General features: G+C 47.0%; 1 protein-coding gene across 1 annotated transcript in view; it reads left to right on the forward strand.

The window, feature by feature from the left end:
- The window catches only part of VWA3B (von Willebrand factor A domain containing 3B), a 981,637-nt gene that overhangs the window by 724,462 nt on the left and 232,602 nt on the right, over positions 1 to 24,573 (forward strand). Inside the window, exon 27 of the mRNA XM_086934174.1 lies at positions 9,538 to 9,749. Within this exon, the coding sequence (XP_086790300.1) occupies positions 9,538 to 9,749 (212 nt within the window). The remainder of the gene's footprint in view (positions 1 to 9,537; positions 9,750 to 24,573) is intronic.

Consider the following 24,573-nt stretch of genomic DNA (forward strand, 5'->3'; position numbering starts at 1 on the left):
CGTACCATCTAGTGTAAGTTGAAGAAAGGACTTGCGATGTAAAGACATGCGTGGTAACAGCACAATCGTTGTAAAGACTGCGTTGTAACCTACCGCATGGTAACACCACGCGTTGTAAAGAGACACATTCATTGTAGAGAGTTGAGGTCGTGGGAATTTGAATTTGAATTTGAATTTAAAAATATTTATTGAGCGCTCGTACACCAAGCGGTTTCATGGCGCTATAGAGGAAAATGATACCTGAGTGAGAGGGTAATGTGGCTTAGATTTTAAAAACCTGTGCAAACAAATCGGTTTTCAGGGTGCTCCGGAACTCCAGGTACGAGGGTGTTGATCTCATTTGGAAAGGTAGAGAATTCCAAAATTGCGGAGCAAGAACGGAGAACATTGAGCCTCCCATTCTGCTCTTCTTGAATCTGGGCACCACCAGTAGGGACATAGAGGAGGATCGGGGTTGTCTGCTGGGGATGTAGGGGACGATTTTTGACATGATAAAAGATGGGGCTGTTCCCGCAAGAGCCTGGAACGTGATACATCCCATCTTGAAGAGGGCCCTTTCTCTAATTGGGAGCCAATGGAAGGATCTGAGAAGGGGAGTGGTATGGTGTGACTAGGGTAAACCATAGGCCAGGCGGGCAGCTTGGTTTTGCACCAGTTGAATGAGGTAGAAAGGGATAGGGTAGTGTGGGATGAGATAAAGAGAGGACTGAGAGAGGTAGGGAGATAGAGTACGCTGAGATAGAGGCAGGGAGACGTAAGCTATAAAGGTATTAGAATTCACCTTTGACATCTTTATTGGCTTGCCAAATCTGGAGACACCTTTAGGGAGAATACCAGGTTCCAAAATCCTCACCCATCTCCTACTTTAACATCTAGAACAGCCACTCTTCACGTGAGATCATTCACTTCATTGGCCCTTCTTTGATTCAGCATCACTTTCTCTTTAACCTTTTAATAATCTACATCTTCCTTGAGATTACATGCACACCTCTTCTTAAACCGCTAGGGACCAGAAGGGTCCTTTCCCCTCAACAATCTGAAAGTACTAACTCCAGGAGTGGTATGTGGTGTGTTATGAATCAGCCAGATTCTTTTTCAAATTGCTTTTGTCGAATCCTTAACCACATCTACATTTATGACAAACACTGCAGTTAATAACTCTGTTAAATCTCTCAACTGCCCATTTGATTGCAGTTTGTATAATGCTGTCTTAACATTTCATATGCCACGCAAGCTGAGGAGCCTTTCCATATCATGAAACACAAGTTGTTCCTCATTATCAGTAATTACAACTTCGGGATAACAGCAAAACCTTCCTTCATATTTTATAACCACAGCAGTGGTGGCCTGTGGCACAAACTAGACCTCTAGCAACTTAAAATGAAAATCAACCAAAACGAATAAATAACATGCTAACCATAGTAAGAGGACCTGAAAAATTAAAAGCCACCTTCCCCTAAGGATGGTTCAGCTACATCAGCCGACTCAAAAGTGCTGCCACTACTTTTAACATTTTGTTAATACTGGCTAAGTGGCAAAAATTTGACACTTACTGACCTACTTGTCTACCATCCTTTCCACCAAAATGTTGATCTAATGTTAAAGAACTACATAGCGCAGATTAATAAACATGAGAAAGGCATAAAAGCATAAGGTAGAAGAGGTAAGGTAAGTAAGGAGAGAGGCAATAGACAAAGTCATTCCATGTGATTTTAATTGCCACCAACTGTCTGAGATTGCAAGGGTTAAATTTCGCCTGGCCCATGTGAAACATTAATTCTGTTTTGATTGAACCCTTATGACAATGGGACTGCTGTCTGTCCTGATCACCTACCTAGGGCCTCCTTGGAAGGTGCGGGTCACAGGCAATTGCTTACTTTGCCCATAACTGAAAATGGCTCTGACTTACTCTCTCTGTCATTAATTCATCAGCCACCCATTTTCTCCAGTCTATCAGTGACCAATTCATTCTTCCACACTCATCTAATCATCTCCTTCTGGACTAATTATGGGATGAAAAAGGTGGGGTGTCTCTAAAAGGGGTGGAGCCTAAGAAGATTAACATGGATCCCTTTGCAAGAGTCGAGGCCTAAAACATCCAAAATAGTAATCTCTGATTGACACGGCATCCTGCTTGACTAGCATTTAGGCTCCCCTCTGTATTTGTTCTGTTAGTGCTTCTGAACATATCACACAAGAATGAACACATACATGCAAAATGAGCAAGACCTATTAGATTTGCCAATGCTTGTTATTACCTATTTATATTCAACATCAGCTTAACATACAACAATGATATTAATGAGATTAGGCTGGAAAATGTTTCAGTTCTGAAAATATAACATTACAATGGTCTGTGAAAAGGGGAGTGTCTTTTTGACTGCCTCAATATCCCTCTTGTTCTCTTCAAATCTCGCTCATCTGAAATCTCTCCCTCTGCAGTAGTAGCCACTTCTCCTGTTTTTCGGAACAAAAAAAGTGTATCCGTCTCACATTTCATCTCTGTACTCTTCCCCGCTGTTTTTCAGTCTCTCCTTTTTGCCTGTAATGCCTTGCATCTCCGATCCAACCGCAACCATTCCCTATTCCGAAAGCAATTGAAAACATACCTCTTCAACCTTCCCATCTAATTCCCAGGTAGTCACCTCACGAGGTCCTTCCCTTTACATTCTCCTAGCGCTTGGACGCCTCCGGGCAGCAATTCGCGCTCTACAAATATACTTCCATTTCCATTTCCATTTCCTCTTTACTTTCTCTGTCACACACTTACTCACTCTATTTCGCTCCCCATCCCTGCAAAAGTAAACATTGCATTTTATTTTTTTCCATATCTCCAGCCAGTATTTTGACAGATGTGTACCTCATTCACACATATTCCTATGGAATGGCAAGTACATTTGGCACCTGTGCACGTTACTCTGTGAGGTACCAACTATCCAAGAGCATCTGCTACTTACACCCTTCAAGTTAGGCACTGATTTCTCCGTCTGCCTCCACTTCTCACCTCTCCTAGTGGGCATCTTGGCTAACCACAGGGGTCACTGCCTTGATGCCCATGTTGTAGGAGGGTAGTGACTGCCACTGGATTCTTAATGCCTATTTGCTATTTTGCACATCAACGCATTACCACTCAGCAATGCTAAGGAACTACTGCAGAGCTTCCAAAGGCAATGCGTACACTTCTCTTTCAAAACCGCCAGCACTCCCAAACCCACTCCTTTCCCTCCACGAAGGAACTGGAGTAAGGTCACAGAGGAGCACCTCAACTCCATCCCCCTCCGCCCCGCCGACCTCGCCCTGGCAGACACTCTGCGCATTCAAAAAATCAGAGCGGGTGGAAGCGCGTTCTCCTACAACGCAGCCAAAGCCTGGTACGAGCACCCAGTCAGCATCAGACACTCCCCTACTCTGCACACCTTTAGGAAGAACCTCAAGACCTGGCTCTTCGGCTGATCCGGAGCTGCACCTCTCTCCCTAGTGCCTTGAGACCCTCACGGTTGAGTAGCACGCTTTAAACCCCCTGATTGATTGATTGATTGAATGGTGTAATGCCACCTTTCCTTCTTGCTTGAGTAACTGACAGGCAGACAGATGGGTGTGCAACTCCTCACACAGTATGTGTGCCCAGGGCTGGACTGGCCATATCGGGCACCGTGTGTTTCCCTGGTGAGCCGCCAGGGTGGCAGCCAGTTTTGGACCCCTGGGAGGCTCTTTTTGTTACCGGGGGTTGGTTTTGCAGCATTACTTAATATTGGCCCACTGTACCAAGTGGAGTGGTGCTTCCACATAGCAGCACCCCCCCCCCCCTCGGGGGCTGCCCGAGTTGTTTGCCAGGGCCGGTTTTGGTTCCAAGTTTGGCCGTGTGTGTGCCACTCTGCCTGGGATAACTGCCGTCCATCAGGCTGGGAACTGACAAGCACTTTGGATCCATTTTACTTAGGCTTTAAGATCCTGCTTGGTAGGGAACACTATATTGACCAAATTACAGCAACTAAGAGAATTGGCCAATTGGCCGCCCCCTATTTAGAGTAGGTGGGAAAATGCCTTGTTGTTACAAAACATGGCGGCAAGTGAAAATAAAAACCATTTCATGACTCCCATACCATGGGAGGAAACTCACATTGTGAGTGGGGTAATTAGTTTTAAAAATTTTCCTTTCTACAGGAAAATCCTGCTTTCAGATTTTTGTTTTTGAAATTAAAGAGAAAGAGCACTGTCATGTTGAAGGGGCTGCACAGCACATTTTGAATGCATTGATAGGCACCACCATGACTGCGGTTCTTGCCAATGTAAGAGATGCCCACTGTAGAGGCAGACATCTCTACATCTGGAGTGCAGTTACTCTGTCAGAGCGACAGTATTTTGCTCTGTCTACCTGACAGAGTAAATTCCCTACTCCACATCTCAGTCAGCCCCTCTGTCTCTGTAAAAGGACAGAAAGTGTACAAAATCAATATTGTGTAGCAATCTACATCTTGAAAGTGTGGAGGAAAAAAAGATATGCTCTTACTAGTCTCTCAACTATAATTAAGAAGAAAGAGCCCTCGTTTTATCAAAAGCGATACTCCATTCGGAATCTGTATAGGGGCATCTCCAGTACTTCATCCCATCTAGACTGGATTGGAAGCGGGAGCGCAGTGAGATCCGCCCTCAATGCCCGATAAATATGAGAGACCAGTCTACGGCCTCCAGCAAGACTCACAAGGGCCTGAAGGGTGGCAGGTAAAGGAGGTTTTTCAGGTAACATCGGCCAAATCCCCCTTGCTACCTCAGCAAATTTCGCATACTGAAGATGTTGACTCCTGCCCCGGTCGAACGCAGGTTCCGCTTCCTCCCTGGTCAGGAATTGCTGATTTAAATACAGATCGCCCATCATCTGACAGCCTCCTGCCACCCAACTGGAGACGGACATAACTTGACTGATCTGCCCAAACGGGACAACTGCCCACAGGGGGGCTTCAGGGGCATAAGGTACCCTACGTATCGCAATCCTAACTGCAGACTCCCATGTGGAGGCCACATGTCTAATAATGTATGGGAGTTGTTCAGGTACCTGCAAGCCCAACATTAGGAGGTCCAAGAGTGAATTATCCTTGTGAGTACCCCTAAGTAAATGTTTCTCCCAATTATGATTTTCATCGAGCCACAATACAGCATGTTGGAGCTGCGCTGCTATATAACAGTATTCCAATTTTGGAACCTCCAGACCCCCACTTTCCAAAGTTCTCTGCAATGTCCGCAAACCCACCCCTTTCCGTTTGGTTCCCCATAATAGGTCCCCCAGCAAATGATCTAACCGGAGAAATAATCCTGTGATATCTGATAGAGTAAGTTCTGCATTGCATATAAACATCTCAGGAGGACCACCATTTTTATCAGAGCCACAAGACCCATTAGTGATAAGGGTAAGGTACGCGAAAACTCAACTGATTTGCGGATACCCTCTACACTTCATCCCATATTATGTTCCAAATAAGCCTCCTGAATATGGATCAACCGGACTCCCAGGTAGCGCACCGAGTCAGTAACCCAGTGTATCTCCACCGCGGGTAGCTCATTCTCATCTTTGTCTCAGGTTTCCCACAGGAAAAAGCTGGGATTTCCCTGGGTTAAGGCAAAGGCCTGATATCTCCCCAAAAGCAGTGAACTCCCGAAGGAGCTCTAGGACTGACTCCCTTGGACGACGGAGATACACCAGGGTATCATCTGCATACATTGACACTATGTGCACTGTCGGGCCCATCGGCGCACCCCACCGTGCCATCTGGTGTTGCTATGCAGTCTCCAATGACTCCATCGCCAATGCGAAAAGGACCGGCAACAGGGAGCAACCCTGTTGAGTACCCCTTTGGAGTGCCAAACTGTCAGATACTTTGGTTGCGGAGATGGATCCGAGCCGTCGGTCGGATATAAAGAAGCTTCACCCAGCTCAAATATTTGTCCCCCAATTCCAGTTTAGATAGCACTGCCCAAATATATTCCCATTCAACCGTATCAAAGGCCTGCTTAATATCTAAAAGACACAAGGCCCAATCCTCACCTAGTAGGTGCGGATCGTGCCAAATATGTGCAAATCGCCTTAAATTATGCTTAGATTTCCGATCAGGAATAAAACCGGCCTGGTCATGATGGACTAGTCGGGTCAAATAAGGCTGAATTTGTGCGGCCAATGCTCCGCGAAGTATCTTCTCATCAACATTTAAAAGTGATATGGGCCTATAAGTAATTGGGGACAAGGGATCCCTTCCCGGCTTAGGAACCATAGACACCAGAGCTTCCATCATGGTAGTAGGGAGTGCCCTCCTCTCGAGAGCCTCTTTGTACACCTCTAGGAGTAACTGTGGAGCAAGTTTTTTATAAAATTCAGTCAGGAGGCCATCACTACCAGGACTGCAGACTCTTAATTACAGTTAACACCTCCTCCCTAGTAAGCAGAGCTCCCAAGCCACAGCATCCATCTCTTCCAGGGTAAGGAGCGTCACTGCGTCCAGATAATCTGTTAGGGCCTGCGAACGAACCAGGGGTCCACTGTGCACCGTGCATGTCTGTTGTAAGTGATCTGCAAATGCTACAAGTATTGCAGTTTCTGTGTGTAACAACTCCCCTTTATCATTATGAAGTTGCAGCACTGGAGTCTGTTCAGTTTCAGTGCGAATCAATCAGGCTAGAAGTACCCCTGACCTTTTGCCCTCCAGTAAAGGTTGGATCCCAAAGCAGGATAATCAGTGTTCAAATCATCGCCGCCACCTATCCACCTCATATCAAATCATGAGCTGCGCCTGGGTTCACACCACAGCAGGGCGTGCCAGATCTGCCATGCGTTCTTCACAAGTCGTCTCAGCAGTAAGGGCCACCGACATACACCCCCTATAACGCCGCAGGGTTCCTTGCAGCAGATCACGCAGCACCTAATGGTGAAAATTACATACTGAGGGCCCGCTGAGCACCAGGTGCAATCTACAGTTGTTATCCAGAGGTGAGAGTGGCCAGTAGATGCAGCGGAGGCGCAAAAGGATGACGCAACACAGGTCCCCCATACATCAGAGTCATATGGCAATGCTGGAACAGTCCAATCAGAAAATTATGGTTATTATTGCCACAGTGATGTGGCAGTGTCCGGGAGCTGATCGGGACTCTGTAACTGTCACCGGCATCACAAATCCCGTCTTGCACAGGGGAGATATGCACCATAAATCTGCAAGCAGGGCTCAGGCCGCGCCCTTCCCCGACCTGGGAAGCCGGGCAGAAACCTCCCACTTCACAGTCCACCCTGAAGGGTCTCTCACTGTCTGCAGAGAGCGGGTCCGGAACACCGCCAGCAGGTCAATCAGAGTGCTCCTCGCTCTCAGGGTGTCAGGCTCTACCTCCAGGCTCCGATAATCTTTCTGTGGCGCAGTATGCGCTGCTGGGCAAATGCTGAATTAGAATCTTCACCGCAGGGTCCAGAGTCCACACATCTCACCGCGGCAGGTCTGCAAGATGATCTCCGGGGGCACCCGGACAATCAGCGCTCCCCCATGCCCTGGATTCCACTGAATCAAAATGGCGCTGCTATGCAGTCCGGGCCATCTTGCTATTTCAAGCCCCACAGCCGTATAATCGCACTTACAGTCCATAATTGTACTGTATGGGGACTGCTGCAGCTCCGGTTACAATCCGGGTTCAGTATGCGGCCAGGATAAGGCAGGATATTAGTGGAAATCGGTCCGCTGCATGGAGCTCAGCAAAGTCACGTCTAGGCGGCCGTGCTGTCAGGCTATGCCCACCCCCAAGTGTATGCTGACCTTATTGGATTTATTAAGACTCAGCTGAGTTTTATGAACTAATCTTTATAAGGAGTTCGCTTTTCTAATTCGACTTTGAAGCTTTATGCTCCTTTGATTTTCCTCTTTTCCATTGAATTGAAACTCTTTATGGGTTCTTAGAATCTAAAGCTCTGAACATGATTTATAGAATAGGGAACTTAGGGCCACATGTATGTAGCTTTTCTGTTGTCCCAAACGGCCTGATTCTCAGGATTGTGACTGCAAAAAGCCGTTTTTGTATGTACAGAACCCTATTTTGCAATTTGATAACCTATAAACGAATGTCAAAATGGGTTAGCAATTTGGTATTAGGAAGGGGCATGTTAAGGGCGTCCCTTCCTAATAGCGACTGGCAGTGCTATGCATGCATGTTTTTCAACCGAAATGTGGTCGCATAACATTCACATTTTACCGCCAACTTCAATTAGGTGGAAACCCAGTCACAAACGCGAAGGGGTTTCCCAGGGGTCACTTCCCCTTTGTGAATGCATACGAAAACATTTTGTAACAGCCTGCAGCGGTCCCAGGGATCACTGCCTACTCTTAAAAAAATGAAACTGAAACGTTTTCTTTTTGTTTTTGAAACACATAAGGAAAACGGGCTGCATTTTAAAAAAAACATTACTTTTAAAAGCAAACACAGTCCTGATCGTCTGCTGTCCCCAGTGATTTTAGTGATTCCCAATGTGTCGCAAATTGCGACCTACCTTATGAATTTTAATGAGGTAGGTCAATTGTAACCCCCTTAGGAATCGCTAAATGTGTCAAGCACAAATTTGTGCATAGGTGTTTGAACTTTCGAGTTGCAAAAATGTACTATAAGGAACTCTCAAAATTAAACCCACGTACACGTGGCCTTTATTCCTTTATGGCGCACGCTCAGTGCAATCTTATTATTTGATGCTTAGCTATAACCATTTCTTTTTTATGAGATTTCTGTAAACATAGGTGATTGATGGACTAACTAAATAAAGACCAAAAATAAAGAAATAACTTTACTAATCCCTTAATGAGAAATAAAACTTTGAAACAACAATACAACTCTCATCTTTGATTGAACTTAAACTGTTAATGGAATTTAAATTTGAGATGTCTAACTTGTTCCTTGACTCCTAATACACATTCCAGGAACCATCACTGAGATGGATTTAGCGCAGAAAAGAGGGCTTAATTCTAACGGTTTATAACATTTTGGGCTCAGTCTTCACTATCAGGGGCATGGTGCATAGATCTACACAAGATCGTGCTTTCACAAAGCAGTGTTTAGGTCCTCTGAAGACATCACAGCACGCAGATAATTTGACACCTGGGTTTGTACTCAGACCAAAACTTTTGTGAAAAGTTTAGATACCTGGTGAGGTGGGGATAATTGCCATCCATATATCTCTAAACCAGAATTCCCTCTTTTATGCTCAAATTCACTTTTCCTGTGATCCTTTGTTGTGCTAGCAATTATCTAGCAACTAGGGAAATGTTAGATCAAGTAGTCTAGCTGAAATTCAATAGTAATTAATAGTATAGAAACTCTAGCACCTATCACATAAATGCAAACAAATACTTGAAGCTCTGTTTGCCCTAGGACATTAGAAGCAGCCTTCACAGTGATTGATGCATGTGGTTGCATCTCTTGGAACTGTCTTCATGGCCACACTCTAATAAGAGATGTGATGTTTGATAATTAATTCTACCGTCACATTATATACCCTAAACGATCTCAATTTCTGATTCACAGAACACACATTAACATTGACAAACCCAATCCCAAGCCTCCACCAGGGAAAGACAAGCCAGTGGAACAAACAAGGAGAAGGAAAAAGAAAAGAAACAAGAAAACCGAACAAAAGCAACAGGAGAAAGAAAGAACTCTTTTTGACTCTGAAAGTGAGGATAAGTCAGTTGATGATAAGAAACCCAAGGAAGATGAAAACAGCAGCAACAAGGAAGGTACCGTGATGCTCAATCTTCTATAGTCACAATTTAATAGAGTGTTGTAGGCCATTTAACAGTATACCTTCCATCTTTGCATTTTCTCAGATTAGTGTAATTTTGCAGATTTATTATTGTGGTTTGTTTAATACTGCATTTTATTATGTAATTGTATTTTTTGTTTTTGTTTTCTTTAGTTGGTAGTAGGTTTTACGTATGTTATAATCCAGAACATGCACAAACACATCAATGCTGCTTTTCTAGTACTAGTCCTTTATGTACTTGTGAAAAAGTTCTCTGTTGGCAAATTGCATTGACCTCTCCATTGAGGTAAACATGTTCCAAGGAGGAAAAGCTTACTCACAATGGTGGAATGCCTGAGTGACATGGCAAACATCAGAGGCAGATCATGTAGAGGCTATGTAAGTCAAGGTAACCATTGTAATAGAATAAGAAATGTAAAAAAACCAATGTCTAGTCCAAGTTGAAGTAAAGGATTAAACTTTGACAAAAAAATTATAAATCAAAAAAACAGTACAGATAAAGGGTGCAAAGAAGATATACAACAAAATAATGACACCATGACACTTTGGAAAAAGGCATTGTATTAAAAAATAATGGGAAACCACGGGTTCTCCAGAACAAATACATGCTAATGAGCATTGAATAAAGGATCAAGAAAAAACAAAAACAAAAAATAAGATAGCAAAGGCAATTCATTGGAAAAAATGTGACATTAAAGACCTTTGGGATTGATAAATAAATTATTTTGATTAAATACAATGGCAAAGAGGACGTGTTTTTTGTTTGCCCAAGAAGAAGGGGTGTGAGCCCTGAAACACGTCGGCACTGATTACTACAACACGGAGGAAGCAAGCAGGCTGCATGGCTTATTTGCCACTGGCTCTTATCATGGAGACCTACGCTACATATTGATGCTCTACTGCACAGACTCCCATTACCTTAAATGAGACTTTTGCTCTTAACACATTACCCTGACGAAGTTCAGTTGATGAACGAAACGCATTAGCTGTTGTTTGTTTCTATGAATTTGGATGTACTGTAATAAAGATAATACCTACGAAGGAACTACTACGCTTCGTTTCGGAACTCTACATTACCTTGGGAGTGCACTGCTCCATTGTTTTCATAGTTTGTCTCCCGCCTGGGCGGGTTGCATCCCTCAACGGCGGGTGCAGGAGTAACTTGTGCACACCACTAAACTATCTGATACCTAGACTACACCTTGGGGGACTACTTTGAGGATTGCGCGGCATTTGGAGTCCGCCGTTGGTTCTCTATTGCCTAGGTATTATTGTTAGAATCCATACATTGCCCCGGGCTTTCGTGAAAGTGAATTCCATCTCACTCCAGACCTTCGCTAGGTCTAGTATGAGGCAGACTCAGCCACGGCTGCTGCAAGTAAGAGCAGTGGGGCTGGCTGAGGGGGATTTCGAGAGACGACCACAAGGGAAAATTAAATGAATAATTAATTTTCTCTCGTGGTTGTCTCTCAAAATCTCCCCCAGCCGGCCTCACCGCCCCGCTCTTACCTGCAGTGGCAGCTGCTGGGTGGAATTTGCTTTCAGAAAGGATTTTACCCTCTACTCTTATAGAAATATTTATGTAGCTCAACAATCTTCATCAAAACCAGCCTGTTAGGTTTAGATTTGGTCAAAGCTAGACACCACTTACAGAAGCCCTCAGTCAACCATGATCCTGTAGTTCTAGTTGTTCAAAATGCAGTAAATCCAACATCCACTTTACGATGCAGGCTTCTCTCTTGAAAATCTAGCCACTTTCTTGTTTCCTCTATGGTTATTCCAACAAACTGTATTTATTAAACTCCCCAAAAAAGTGAATGAATATTACTGTTTGAGTAAGTATGAGACAGAACGTATTATGCAGCAAGTAATATGATGTGCAATTATTACAACAATGGATCAACTTAGTGCATTGAGCAATATTTCAAACTTGTAAATTGCAAATTTTAAATTGAGCTCAGTTCTTACATTTTTGGGTCATTCTAACCCCTCTCAGGTGTCTGATCACTTCAAGCACAAACAAATGAGCCGGTCTCTATTGAGATAGATGGAGGGAGGCAAGCAAGACCATTCAAGGTTTTCCACATAACACAGACAATCACTGGCAATTATTCCATCATAAAAATGTGCCATATTTTTAACCACCAAAAACTAAAAAGTGGAGAGGTAGATGATTTTTAAAATTGGGCAGTGGATAATCTGTCCGTTAAGAGCAAGTGCATGATCAATTTTCTCTAGGGCTTCATGAGTAGACATAAGCCCTTTTCCGGTGTGGTCAGGAAAATTACAGTAATTTTATTAATAGTGTGTAATATTACTTTCCAATTTGTTGCATTCTCATCCACACATAAGACAGGGTTCCAAATATGTCACAACACCTCCAACACTGGTTTGAGGAGCCCAACATTGCTCCCTGCCTTGGTGTAGTATAATTACACCTCGTAAGAATTTTATATAAGTTTCCCTATGTTGAGTGCACATTGAGTACGTTGATGTCATTGGCTATATAGCTGACCAAATATCTTCATGTGTGTCGATTCCAAATTCTGTCAACCATTGTGTCATGCAGCTATGTTTGCCACCCATTTGGGAATTTCTTACTTTCAGGTATTAGCTTAAAAAACCCTTCTTGATCTGGTGTTGGGCAACCAGAGAATTGGGCTTTCAGTAGGCAAGTCTCACTCCGAGCCAAATGTAGGAGGTGCATCAATCCAAAGTTACATCTGAGAGGCAGGTCAAAATGATCAACACTTGTTTTACCATCTTTTATCTTGCTTTCTGTAAATAATTCATCCAACAGGGGGTGACTATTATTGCTCCAGGTTGGAATGGTGGTGTCAGTTACTCTAGGGATAAAAGCACATTTGTAGGCAATGAGTGTTATCCTGGAAGGATATGCATTGGTTTAACCAACATACTGGCACTCTGCCCAGTAATGGAGTAGTGTTGCTTCTATTTATCGCCATTCAACTACGCCGCTGACCGGTCAATCTAGACTCTCCCTCCTACACTCTCTGAACCATACTCCCCTGATACCTGAGCTCCTCCCCAACGCCAATACACCCTCCCAACCTTGGCGCCCATCGGGACAACACCGTGTGAACGCTTCCGCCTGGGATGGTCCCTCCCAACTTCGCCCCCAAATGTGTACCACGCCTTCCCCTACCCTCGTGAACGACTCCTCACATTCATTTTCAAAGTCCCATGTTCCTCAACCTTGTCATGCATCTAGACTTAAGGAAATTAATTAAAACAAACATACTAAAGCTCATAAACATCAACTCTGAGTTGGCCTTTGAATTAATGTCCGAAAATGTGTTGCAACTGTTCCTGCTAGGGACCACCCAGCTCCCTAAAATCCCTGTTCGACCCTTTGAGCTGAAGAGTGGCAATATGCTGCCTTCATCTGGACGGAACTGGAGCACCACTCCCTACCGTAGCGACCCCTCCAAACCCATTAGATGCCAGAAACTCCTTTCTGACCAGGAAATTCTCTCCCTCCTACTAGCTTACAACTCCACCTTAATGGATAACTCAAATATACATGAACCCATGCTACCTACAACACTAATTCCTCCCAGAGCTACTTGACTCATTCAATCCCTCTTGGGGTCTATCCAAATGATTCCTCTAAAGCCCTCTAGAGCTCCAGACATAATTCTAATGCCCTTAACACGGCTAACCTTAGGCAAATTCACATTACACAGCCTTGTCACACAGTTTCCAAATCACATCCCAAATGCATACTGCTCAACTGTAGATCTGCGGTGAAACATGCAACTTACATCACTGACCTCATCTTAAATTGGGAACTCGACCTCCTAAACCTCACAGAAGCCTGGCTAAATGACTCCTCAGGACCTGTCCTTGACATCCTAGTCCCCCCGAGCCACAACATAATCAGACTTGATAGAGGCATCGCCTGTATATACTATAACAGTCTTTCAGCTAAGCAATCTCCTTCTACAATTCTCTTTTCACGTGAATATCTCTCTATAGACATTATCAGTAACTACACACCCTTATGCAACCTATACATCTTTTACCATCCCCCGGGAGGCAACCTTCCTCTGGTCAAACAAACTATGGAAACAATCTCATCCAACTTGGGGTGCCATTGTTGCCAGATATTCCTGGGAGACTTCAATCTTTGTTGGAATAACCCAAATGATCAGGCGGTGAATAGTCTTAAAAACTTCCTAGTGAACTCAATTTGCCTCAATACTGTGACAGCCCACTGCACAACTTAGGATCGACCCTTGACCTAATCATCTTGAACCCCAACTTCATTCAGTTGGAATCGATCACCCCTTGTGACTGATTAGGCCACTTCTATATCACCTTCCTTATTTTAGAAAGTTGGAACATCAAGAGATGCCAACCCAAGAAACAGAGTCACTGGAAAAGAATGTTGCCAAACACAAAAGTGAACAAGTAATTTCTCGATGTAATATTGCCCTGCCTCCTCCTACGGTCATGTGAGACATTCACGAACTCTCTGAACACTACAACAATTCCTTGCTGAAAGTCCTCAATGCAATTGCTCCCCTAACACTGAAAAGAAAGTCCAACAAAGATTCAAATCCATGGTTCAATGACAGTTTAAACTCAGACAGACGCAACCTAAGATCAGCAGAACGTGCATGGAGATCCTCTCTATCGCCAAACTCCTTAAGCTCCTGAGACTGAAAAGGAGTATGTTCAGCAAACACATCAGAACAGCGAATGTGTCTTTCTTCATAAACCAACTGGACAATGCTAAAAATGGCCCCAAAATGCTGGTTGATCTGATTAAACATCAATCCAACAACACTATCACCCAATCAACACTCATCTCCAGTACACAACCAAATTGCGAGGACTTTGTCGCCATCTTCCTCGAAAAATCTAACATGATTGATTTGCAGCTAAGGTTTTTCCTGGCCGATCTACCACTCAGACTACCCCCTCCCCTCGCAGCCCCAGCTGGTTGCAGGTCACTCCCCTAAAAACAATTCTTGTTCGAGTCTCTCCCTTCACCAACACATCCATTCTCAATATTCTTTCTACCCTGAAACCCTCTAATCACTTCAATGATCCCCTTCCCTCTTTTTTCTTCTAAGATCTGATAAGGTCACTAGTCCCTGTCTAGACCAAAATGATTAATGCTTCTCTTCTGCAAGGGGAAATCCCCTACTGCTTAAAGTCCGGTCTGGTGCTGCCTATTCTTAAAAACCCCTCAGCCTACCCGGAGGATATGAACAACTTCCGACTTATCACAACCATCCCCACTCTGGGAAAACTCCTTGAGAAATGTGTTCAAGTACAACTGTGTAACCACATTGAGGAATTCCAACTGCTGGATCAATTCCAATCGGGCTTCCGTAAGGATCACAGCACCAAAACTGCCATCACAGATATAGGTGACGAATCTCTTACAATGCTTGACCAGAACAAATCTTGCCTTTTAATATTTCTCGACCACTCATCAGCATTTGACATCATCAAATATGATAACCTTTAGGAACATAGGATGAGGTTCTCTGGCTCAGTTCTAAAATGTTTTGCCTCTTTTCTCCGTAACTGATCTCAAAGAGTCAAAACCAATCAAACCCTTTCAAAACCCAGTCCTTGCACTCTAGGGATCCCCCAAGGATCATATCTCTCCCCCACCCTGTTCAACCTATTCATTGAAACTCTTACTGAAATCCTCAAAGCATCAAACATACACTACTACATGTATGCAGATGACACTCAGGTATACATGAAAATCTCTTCACCGGACAATATCATGACTTTCAGCACAATCCTGCTCAAAACCCAAAACTGGTTAACACGCAACCATCTCAAACTGAACGCCCTCAACACGGAATTCTTCCTTATCTCTTCTCCCAAGCAATCCCTCATAGTGGTGACATTTAAAAAAAATCTCTCTGCTCTCAACTGCACACCACATATCATAGATTCTACGAGATCTCTGGGAATAGTGCTGGATAAAAACTTGAACATGCAAGCGCACATCAGCCCTTCTTCCAAAGGAACAAACTTTCAATTGAGCATCCTTAGGAAACTAAAACCCTTCCTGCCCCCTGAGGACTTCAAATCTGTTGTGCAAGCATTAGTTATCTCCCGACTAGATTACGGCAGTGCAACCCCCTGTGGGCTACCAAGGTACAGGCTGGCCCCTCCCAGAGCCTCACTAAACGCTGCTGCAAAGACCATTACGGCTCCAAGAAATCCAACCACATTTCCCTGATTTTGAAAGCTCTAAATTGGCTACCAACTGAGGCAAGGATACAGCTAAATAGTGACTGTATGACTCACAAAGCACTTCACTTCCAAACTCCTCTGTACCTTGCAAATAAGCTAGTCCTTTCTGGAGGTACCCGCTCCTCTAGGAATTCCAGCACCTTGCTGTTGAAACCAAACAAATAAAAAAAAATGCAAACCTACAAACAAGCCTTTTCAGGTGTCGCCCCGAGAATCTGGAACTCCCTTCCTACGGAAATTAGACTGATTCCATCAACAGAGTCCTTCAAAAGGGAAGCAAAATCTCTACTTATGAGCAATTCTCTGGGCTAAAGCTCAGTCTTGGACGCCCAGTTTGGAAAATTGGTATTTTGGAATGTCATGGCTCCGATACCCTTCATTTTCTTGTCTTTACGTTCCTGTTACTATTGTTATATATTACTGTTACCGTATATTACTCTTGCTTTGCCCCTACTGTTAACCCGTCTGTCTGTCGACCTGCTTTTGTAAAGCGCTTTGATACCCGTTGGGGCTTGTTTGCGCTATACAAAACTTTTTAGATTAAAAACTACCGGAGGGGCGTGGCCAAGATGGCGGCGTAGACGGTCGCACTCCTCGGAGCTCCTGCCGTCGGCCCTCCACAGCACGGGCTCCGGAGCCGCGGAGCCCCTACTCAGCGACCCCAATGAGCTCGCCCGGTGCTCCGGCACGGTGGGGAGCCAGCTGACCAGCCTCGGACCAGAAGGAACCGCCCGGGGAACGGGCCGACGAGCGGCGTGCGCCACGGCCTTAGCCCGCGACCGGAGCTGGGGGAGGAGCGACCAACCAGAGACGCCGCTGCCGAGCTGGAGGCCCGAGACAGTGCACGACTTCCCCGCCTCGCCTGGTGAGTCTCCGGCGGGTCTGACCCGCGCCTACATCGGCGCGAGGCATCGGTCTTCTCCAGGACCGAATGCTTCTGCAGATCCGCCATCACGGTGCACATGCGATGCTTGGTGGGGCAGCTGGCGGACCCTGGGCGTTGGAAGGCTGACAAGGCGGTGAGCTCCCCTGTCCCGCGATGACTGCGGAACGCAGACTGACTTTGGGACAAAGCGGGGCCCGGGGCCGGGGTTACTGACAGGGGACCCTACTCAAGAGACACGAGGTGCTAGGGGCCCACGACTTGAGGCGCCCCCACACTGTTGTGCGTCCACAGCGGGCCCGGCCCACACAGGAGTGCTGTGTGAGGCGGCAGGCGGGAATTGCGCCTGTCGTTGCTGCGGGCCTGCGGCGGAGACTGCCACGTGTACGGGGCGGCCGTAGCGGCCTGTTCGGGAGCTGGATGAAGCTGGATGCAGTGGTGAGTGCCACGTTGCTGCCCGTGCTATTGAGCGAGTTACGCATCCCGGGGAGCCGGAGTTGGACCCACGATAGGAGACGCGGTCCCGGCCTGGTGCGGTGGGGAACTGTGGGAGCTAGAGTGGGCCCGCTTACGGAGGACAGCTCGCACCGCCGCAGCCTTACGAGATAGAGGCCTAGCCGGGCGCCATCTTGTCGAGAGAGGCGAGGAGGCCACCGACACGTGCTCTACCAGCCGGTGAGATCTATACACGCTCAACAGTCGGCCCCGGTTTCCGCCCAAGAGGTGAACCCGCCGCAGAGCCGCTATCAAGTCACAGGTCACGAAAGCCCGTAAAGACAGGACTGTGAAAGATATGTTCATGAAGGCCCACTCGCCCACGACGGGCAAAGAAGCCTCTGGTGCCGGCGCCAAACACGGCACGTCAGAGGCGGATGGCGCAGAACCCATAACAAAGGCCTTCCCGGAGTCCCTCTTTACATCCCTGGGGGAGGACATCCACACTCTCAAGAAAGAGTTTGCGGCGGAGATTCGGACAGTGCGCTCGGACCTGGATGGTGTTGGAGAACGGGTGGCGGAAATATAGGCCAAACAAGATAGACGGGACACAGAAACAGAGGCTCTCCAACAAGAAATTATACGCCTCCATGATCAACAGGTAGATTTACAATCGCACCTCGAGGATTTGGAGAATCGCTCCAGACGACACAACATACGCATTCGGGGAGTGGCGTACTCCGATGAGGACAAAGACCTGTTCAAGTTCACGAGGGAGCTCTTCAATCACATACTGGACCGGCCGGAGGACACGGTACTCCCGATCGACAGAGCACACCGGGCAGGAACCCGACGTACTAGGTCAACTTTCCCTGCGGACATTCTGGTCTGTGTCCAAGATTTCCGCACCAAGGAGGACATACTTCAGAAAGCGAGGCAGAAGCAGCCCATCTCCTTTCGTGGTAACAACCCGACGCTTTTCCAGGACCTCTCCGCGCTTACACTGCAGAAACGTCGCTGCTTTAAACCAGTTACGAGCCACCTCCAACAGCAGTCTATACCGTATAGTTGGGGACACCCCTTCAGGATTGCATTTAAGCTGAACAATAAACTCTATCAAATTCGCTCCCTGAAGGAGGCCTGTCAAGTACTGGACATAAAGCTACCGGCAGAGGAAGAAGAGCAGCCGTCTCATGCAGGAAATTCGGGAGAAACCTCATCTCACTGGTTCCAGCAGCGGAGTCGGCGCCGCATCAGAAGGCCCCCCAAAACTGAGATTGAAAGTGGTCGCAGGGCAGCAGTGGAAGCGGGCTCTACGGACCTATCATCACAACAGCCGGGCGGTTGATGCCCTTGAACCTTGCAAAATGTGGGGTCTCAAATGTTCTTTTGGAGGGTCGGCGGGGGGGGGGCGAATGAGTGATTGGGCTTAATTTTCCCCCGTGTAACAGTGTGACCAGTCATCTGGGAGAGATGATGGACAATGGTGTACTTTTCTGGCACGTTGCCTTTTGGTTTCTAACTCAGGGATGCTGGAGAGGGAGGGGGGAGGAGGGGCGGAGAGGCCGTTGGGGCTGGGGTGGGGGTCAGGGTGAGGTGGTACGATGTTGCGGGATGGAGAGGGAGGGATTCCAGGTCCGGGAGGGTCCGATACGACAGTCTGTTGAGCACTCCAGGCGCCCTGTGGCAGGCCACGATTGGACACAACTTAGAATGCCGGGAGGGCCGTGTTGGAGCGGGGTGGCAGGCATCCGGGGCCAACGCGGAGGCACGGAGCGGGAGGGGAAGAGGGTGACTCATGGCTCCCACTGAGGTACGCATTCTCTCTCTAAATGTAAGGGGTCTCAACAACCCCATCAAGCGGAGGGCAGTGCTGTCCTGCCTCGAACAGGCACAAGCTGACATCTGTCTCCTGCAGGAGACGCATTTACTACAGAAAGATTGCGCGAGGATGAGAGCACGCAATTTCCCGCAGCAGTTCTTCTCATCCGCCCCGAACAAGAAAGCTGGGGTCGCGATCTTTGTGGCACAGAGGTTTCGGGGACGGAAGGGATCGGAGATAAAGGGGAGGCTGTTGTCATATCATTTCTCTCTGGGGGGGTCTGAGTTCGCGGTTTGCTCCGTATATGCCCCTAATGAGGGACAGGAAAAATTCTTTCATGAAGCGCTTAGAGCAGTAGCGGCATCTGAAGACAGGCATGTGCTTATGGGGGGTGACCTTAACCTTGTGTTTGACACCACAATAAATAGGTCAGCGCAGCACTCCACACAGGCTGAGTCCTTGTCTGAGGGGGGACTGGCGAGACTATGGGAGCTAGGTTTAGTGGACCTCTGGTGCAGCTTTCATCCAGGCACTAGAGCATACTCATACTTTTCGAGCGCGCATCGCACATACGCCAGACTGGATTACTTCCTGGCCTCTACCTCCCTACAAGCGCTGACATCCAACCTAGAGATAGGTGTGGCGTCCCTTTCTGACCATGCTCCCCTTCTGGCGACCTTCCTTTTCCCACCAGTGCAGCGTCCCACCCGGTGCTCGCGCCTGAGGGACACGCTCCTACACAGCAAGGAAGCACATGAGAAAATAGTCAGCGCGATCACAGTTTACCTACTACATAACAACCCTTCTGACACTTCCCCGGCTACACACTGGGCAGCGCTAAAGGCGGTCCTCAGAGGAGAATTCATAGCTTTATCCTCGGCGGAAAACAGGGCGCGGGCGGAGAAAAGGGAAGAGCTGACACAGAAAGTTAGGGAGTTGGAGGGCATGCACCAAAGGACATGCGCCCCGAGGATCTGGAGGCAACTAACTCTAGTTAGAAAACAACTGAGCGTACTAGATCAGGACAGAGCGGAGTTCGCAGCATTGAGGGTCCGCCACATGTATTACACCGGGGGGGACAGGTGCGGGCGTCTGTTGGGACGGGCGCTTAGAGAGAAACGTCAGCGTCAAACAGTGAAAGAAATTAGAACGCCCGAGGGAAACCTGGCTACAGAAGATGGTGAGATTGCGACCGCCTTCAGCGATTTCTATACCTCTCTATATACAGGGGAGACATTGGATCTGGCAGCGGGTGAAACATTTCTCGACTCTGCCCCACTCCCATCGCTCACGGCGGATCAGGCTGCGGTCTTAGACTGCAACATTAGACCTGAAGAGTTCATCTCGGCCATCTCCAGGCTCAAGCTGGGGAAGGTCCCGGGGCCTGACGGCTTAACGGCCCTGTTTTATAAAAGGTTCTGTGCTCAGGTAGTGCCGCTGCTTACTACTCTCTTTAATTACTTTTCGGAGCCAGGCGCGATCCCGGAGGACCTTCCGGACACCACCATATCAGTGATCCCTAAGCCGGGTAAAGACCACTCGAGGTGCGAGGCGTATCGGCCCATCTCGCTACTCAATATAGATCTGAAACTCTACACGAGCATTCTCGCCGCGAGACTCGGCCCGCTAATGTCAGGATTGGTTGTCCCAGATCAGGCGGGGTTTATCTCGGAACGTCAAACCGTTGATAACACGACATCTCATAGAGAAGGCCACGCGTACGAAAGGGGAATATATGCTGCTTTCGATTGACGCGGAAAAGGCATTCGACCGTGTCCATTGGCCGTATTTGGAGCAGGTCTTGGTAAGGGCCGGACTGGGGGATCGATTCCGCACCTGGGTCTTGAACTGCTACTCGAGGCCCTCGGCGACGGTTCGTGTCAATGGGTGCTCCTCGCCCCTCTTCTCGATAGAGCGGGGCACGAGGCAGGGATGTCCACTTTCTCCCCTGTTATTTGCCCTCTATATGGAGCCCCTGGCACAAGCGGTGAGACTCGCCCCAGGAATTCACGGAATCAAAATGGGGGCTTTTGAACATACCATAAGTCTGTACACGGACGATGTTCTGCTGCCACTGTCTTCCCCCCGCGAGTCGCTCCCGGCCTGTGTTGCGATTATGGAGACCTTAGCAGAGGTGGCCGGTTTCAAAGTCAACCTCAACAAATCGGTAGCACTCGATCTCTCCCTGGAAGCGTCCACAAAGGCACACTTACAGGGTCTTCTCCCCTTCCCATGGGCGTCTGAGGCTGTTCCCTATCTGGGTATTCAGTTAGCAGCTACCCTGCAGGACACGGTCCGCCTTAACTACGCGAGACTCCGGCAAACGATCCGGTCGGAACTGGGCAGATGGAGACACCTTCCACTATCGTGGCTAGGCAAAGTAGCGGCGATCAAAATGACAATCCTACCACAGGTCCTCTATGCGTTCCGTGCCATCCCTATGAGACTCCCGGAGGGTTGGATCCGTCAGACCCAAGCTGAATTAGCACAATTTATATGGAACGGGCGACACCCACGAATGAAACTCCGCTTGGCGATGTTGCCTCCTGAGCACGGGGGACTGGGCCTCCCAGACTTGTTGTTATACTACCAAGCAGCGCAACTACGCACGCTAGTGGAGTGGAGTAAATGGGAGTCCGAGAAGCACTGGCTCTTCCAGGACCAGGCAGTGGCGGGCCGCACCCTTCAGGAGGTTCCTTTCCTGCGACGGCGGCATCGACCCCCTAATCTCTATGCTTCATTCATCACGAGAACACCTTTGGAGGTGTGGGACCAGGTGAGCACAGCACACAAACTGACGTCCTTCCCATCCCCACTGATGCCCTTGCTGACCAACCCAGACTTTGGTCCTGGATTGGACATGGCGGCATTTGCGAAATGGGGCCCGGCGGGATGTAGGGTTCTTTTCCACATTTACGCGGAGGGAGGGGCCATTCCCTTTGACGCCTTCCGACATGAATACAGCTTGCCTGAGGAGGAGCGCCTCCGTTACCTCCAGGTGCGCCATTGGGCACTCCACCCCACTACCAGGGACGGCGCAGATCGCAGACTCAGCGAATACGAGTATTGGCTACTCTCCAGGAAATCTGACCGCAAATTAATATCAGATGTTTATCGTATGTTGTTGGGGAGGTACACACATGTCCACAGCGCAGGGAGGGCAAGATGGGAGAGGGAATTAGGGCGCACGCTCAGCAATAAGGAGTGTGAGGGCATTTGCTATAGGGCCCGTCATTCTGCTCATCACATGGGCCTGACAGACACCCTCACTAAAATTGCCACATACTGGTATTATACCCCAGAAAAGCTACACGAGATGGACCACACGCGAGACACACTCTGCTGGCGGGGGTGTGGGGAGAAGGGTACACTAGTACACATTCTATGGGACTGTTCTCGTCTACAAGATTACTGGAAGCAGGTACTAGACGAGGTAGACCTACACTTAGACACCACCCTTCCAAGATTCCCCGCTTATGTGCTGTTGGGTTCACCCAATCCCATTACCTACCCACTGCGCTCCCACCGGGGTAGATTGATCGCCATAGCCCTGGGATCTGCGTTACAAAACATTCTCACTTACTGGCGCACCGCACACATCCCCACCTTTCAGGGCTGGTTGCACCGTCTCTGGAACGTCCTGGGTATGGAGAAACTGTCGCTGATTGCCAAAGGGGAGGGGGACAAATACCCAGAGTTGTGGCGACCCTTCTTAGCGCTCTTGGCCACTGAGTTCAGGGAGGTGACCTGTCCTAGATATCTACGCCTGCTGCGACTGTCGCAACATGGTATCGGAGGACCCACGAACTGAATGATCATTACTATGCGGAGGGCAATTGGACCTGGAACAGGGGTGGTGGGTGGGTAGGTTGGGGGGAGGTGGGGTTGGAGATATAAGTTTCAATGTTGTTTTACTTCACGGACATTGCTATAAAGCATTGACACAGACTCAGTAGACATAAGCATAGCCATGTTAGTATATTCTGCAACTCCGAGCCAACGCCAGCGGTACTCAGGAGATCTTCCCTTCGCATCTGGTCTAAATACCGGAGTCTGAGAAACGCACTTCACTATGCACGTCTATCCCTTACTGCTGTGGTTTGGATTGGTTCCTAAAAGCTGTACCTATGCTGGATAGGCCGAATGATGACGCCGAACCAGCTTGTAAAGCATGATGTATATCAGATTGATTGTGCAGCGCAATAAATACAATTTAAACGTAAAAACTACCGGAGATCGGAAAAACGTGGGGCAGTGGGATGGTTCACAATAAATAAACTATAGCTGAATTTGAGTTATATTTTGCTTGATCTCAACATATGGCATATGGCAAGCTCGTCAATTCTAGTGCTCTTCATAATCGGGCACCATTAAGATAATTTGTATATTATTGAAACCGATGCCACCATCGGAATTTGGTTAAACTGGTCCACCATTGGAAGTTGGTTTAAATATACTTTTTGACGATTCTGGGGATTTATTGTACCAAGCGAAATCAATTTGTTTATGTGCTACAAATTGAATGGTGGATGATCCAAAACAGAGATCCAGTGTCTGGGCCACTTAGAGCGGTGTGGAATGAAGTTCATTTTGATGCATGTCACTTTGTTGAGCCATGATACTGGCTATTCAGTTCTACTAATCCAGTTTTTTGTACAATGTATTTTATGTGCATGGAACATTGGGTCTCTGGATTTGCAATAGGGAACCTGGGAGGAAAATTCATAAATATTTGGTAAGGCCTTTTGACCAGCTAATCTCATAGTCAGCCGATAGTATTTCACTTTTATTCTGGCTATCAGAAATCTCCATCCCTTGTCAACTAATAGACTAAAGGTCTCTTGAATTCCCTTCTAGGTTGCTGAAAGAAAGTGTGACTCCTCCCAGTAGCCATATTACCACCCTGCACAGAATAATTTATGTAAACGTTTACCCAGTGTCTCCATTAGAGTGTCACAGTTAGAACGAAAATCCCACAAAGGGGTAAAAACGAATTTGGCAATCTTGGTATTCTTGATTGAAAATAAATGTAGCACAGAAGAAATGACTTAAAACAAAGAATCCCTTTGTGTTTTTTTTAATTTGAGCATACAACATCAGTCAACTAACAATCATAGACCGCGTGCACCACATTCAAAAAACACCCAGGGAGCTGAAGAATACAATGTCAAAGTAGGTTACCAAAGCATTTATTAAAAAAGTCCTTTTGCTATCTCAAATTTATTCACGAAATTTAAAAACATTTATAATAGTCAAATAAGATTACACATTATTTTTCAAACAAAGCAGAATACACGATACCCAAATCCATACACAAAATGTGACAATATATAAATAATACAGATAAAATAAATAATTGCACAAAATTATAAACACAAACGGGGAGGATATGATCTTTTGTCAACACAC

This window comes from Lissotriton vulgaris, chromosome 8 (assembly GCF_964263255.1).
Source record: "Lissotriton vulgaris chromosome 8, aLisVul1.2, whole genome shotgun sequence".
Lineage (NCBI taxonomy): Eukaryota > Metazoa > Chordata > Amphibia > Caudata > Salamandridae > Lissotriton > Lissotriton vulgaris.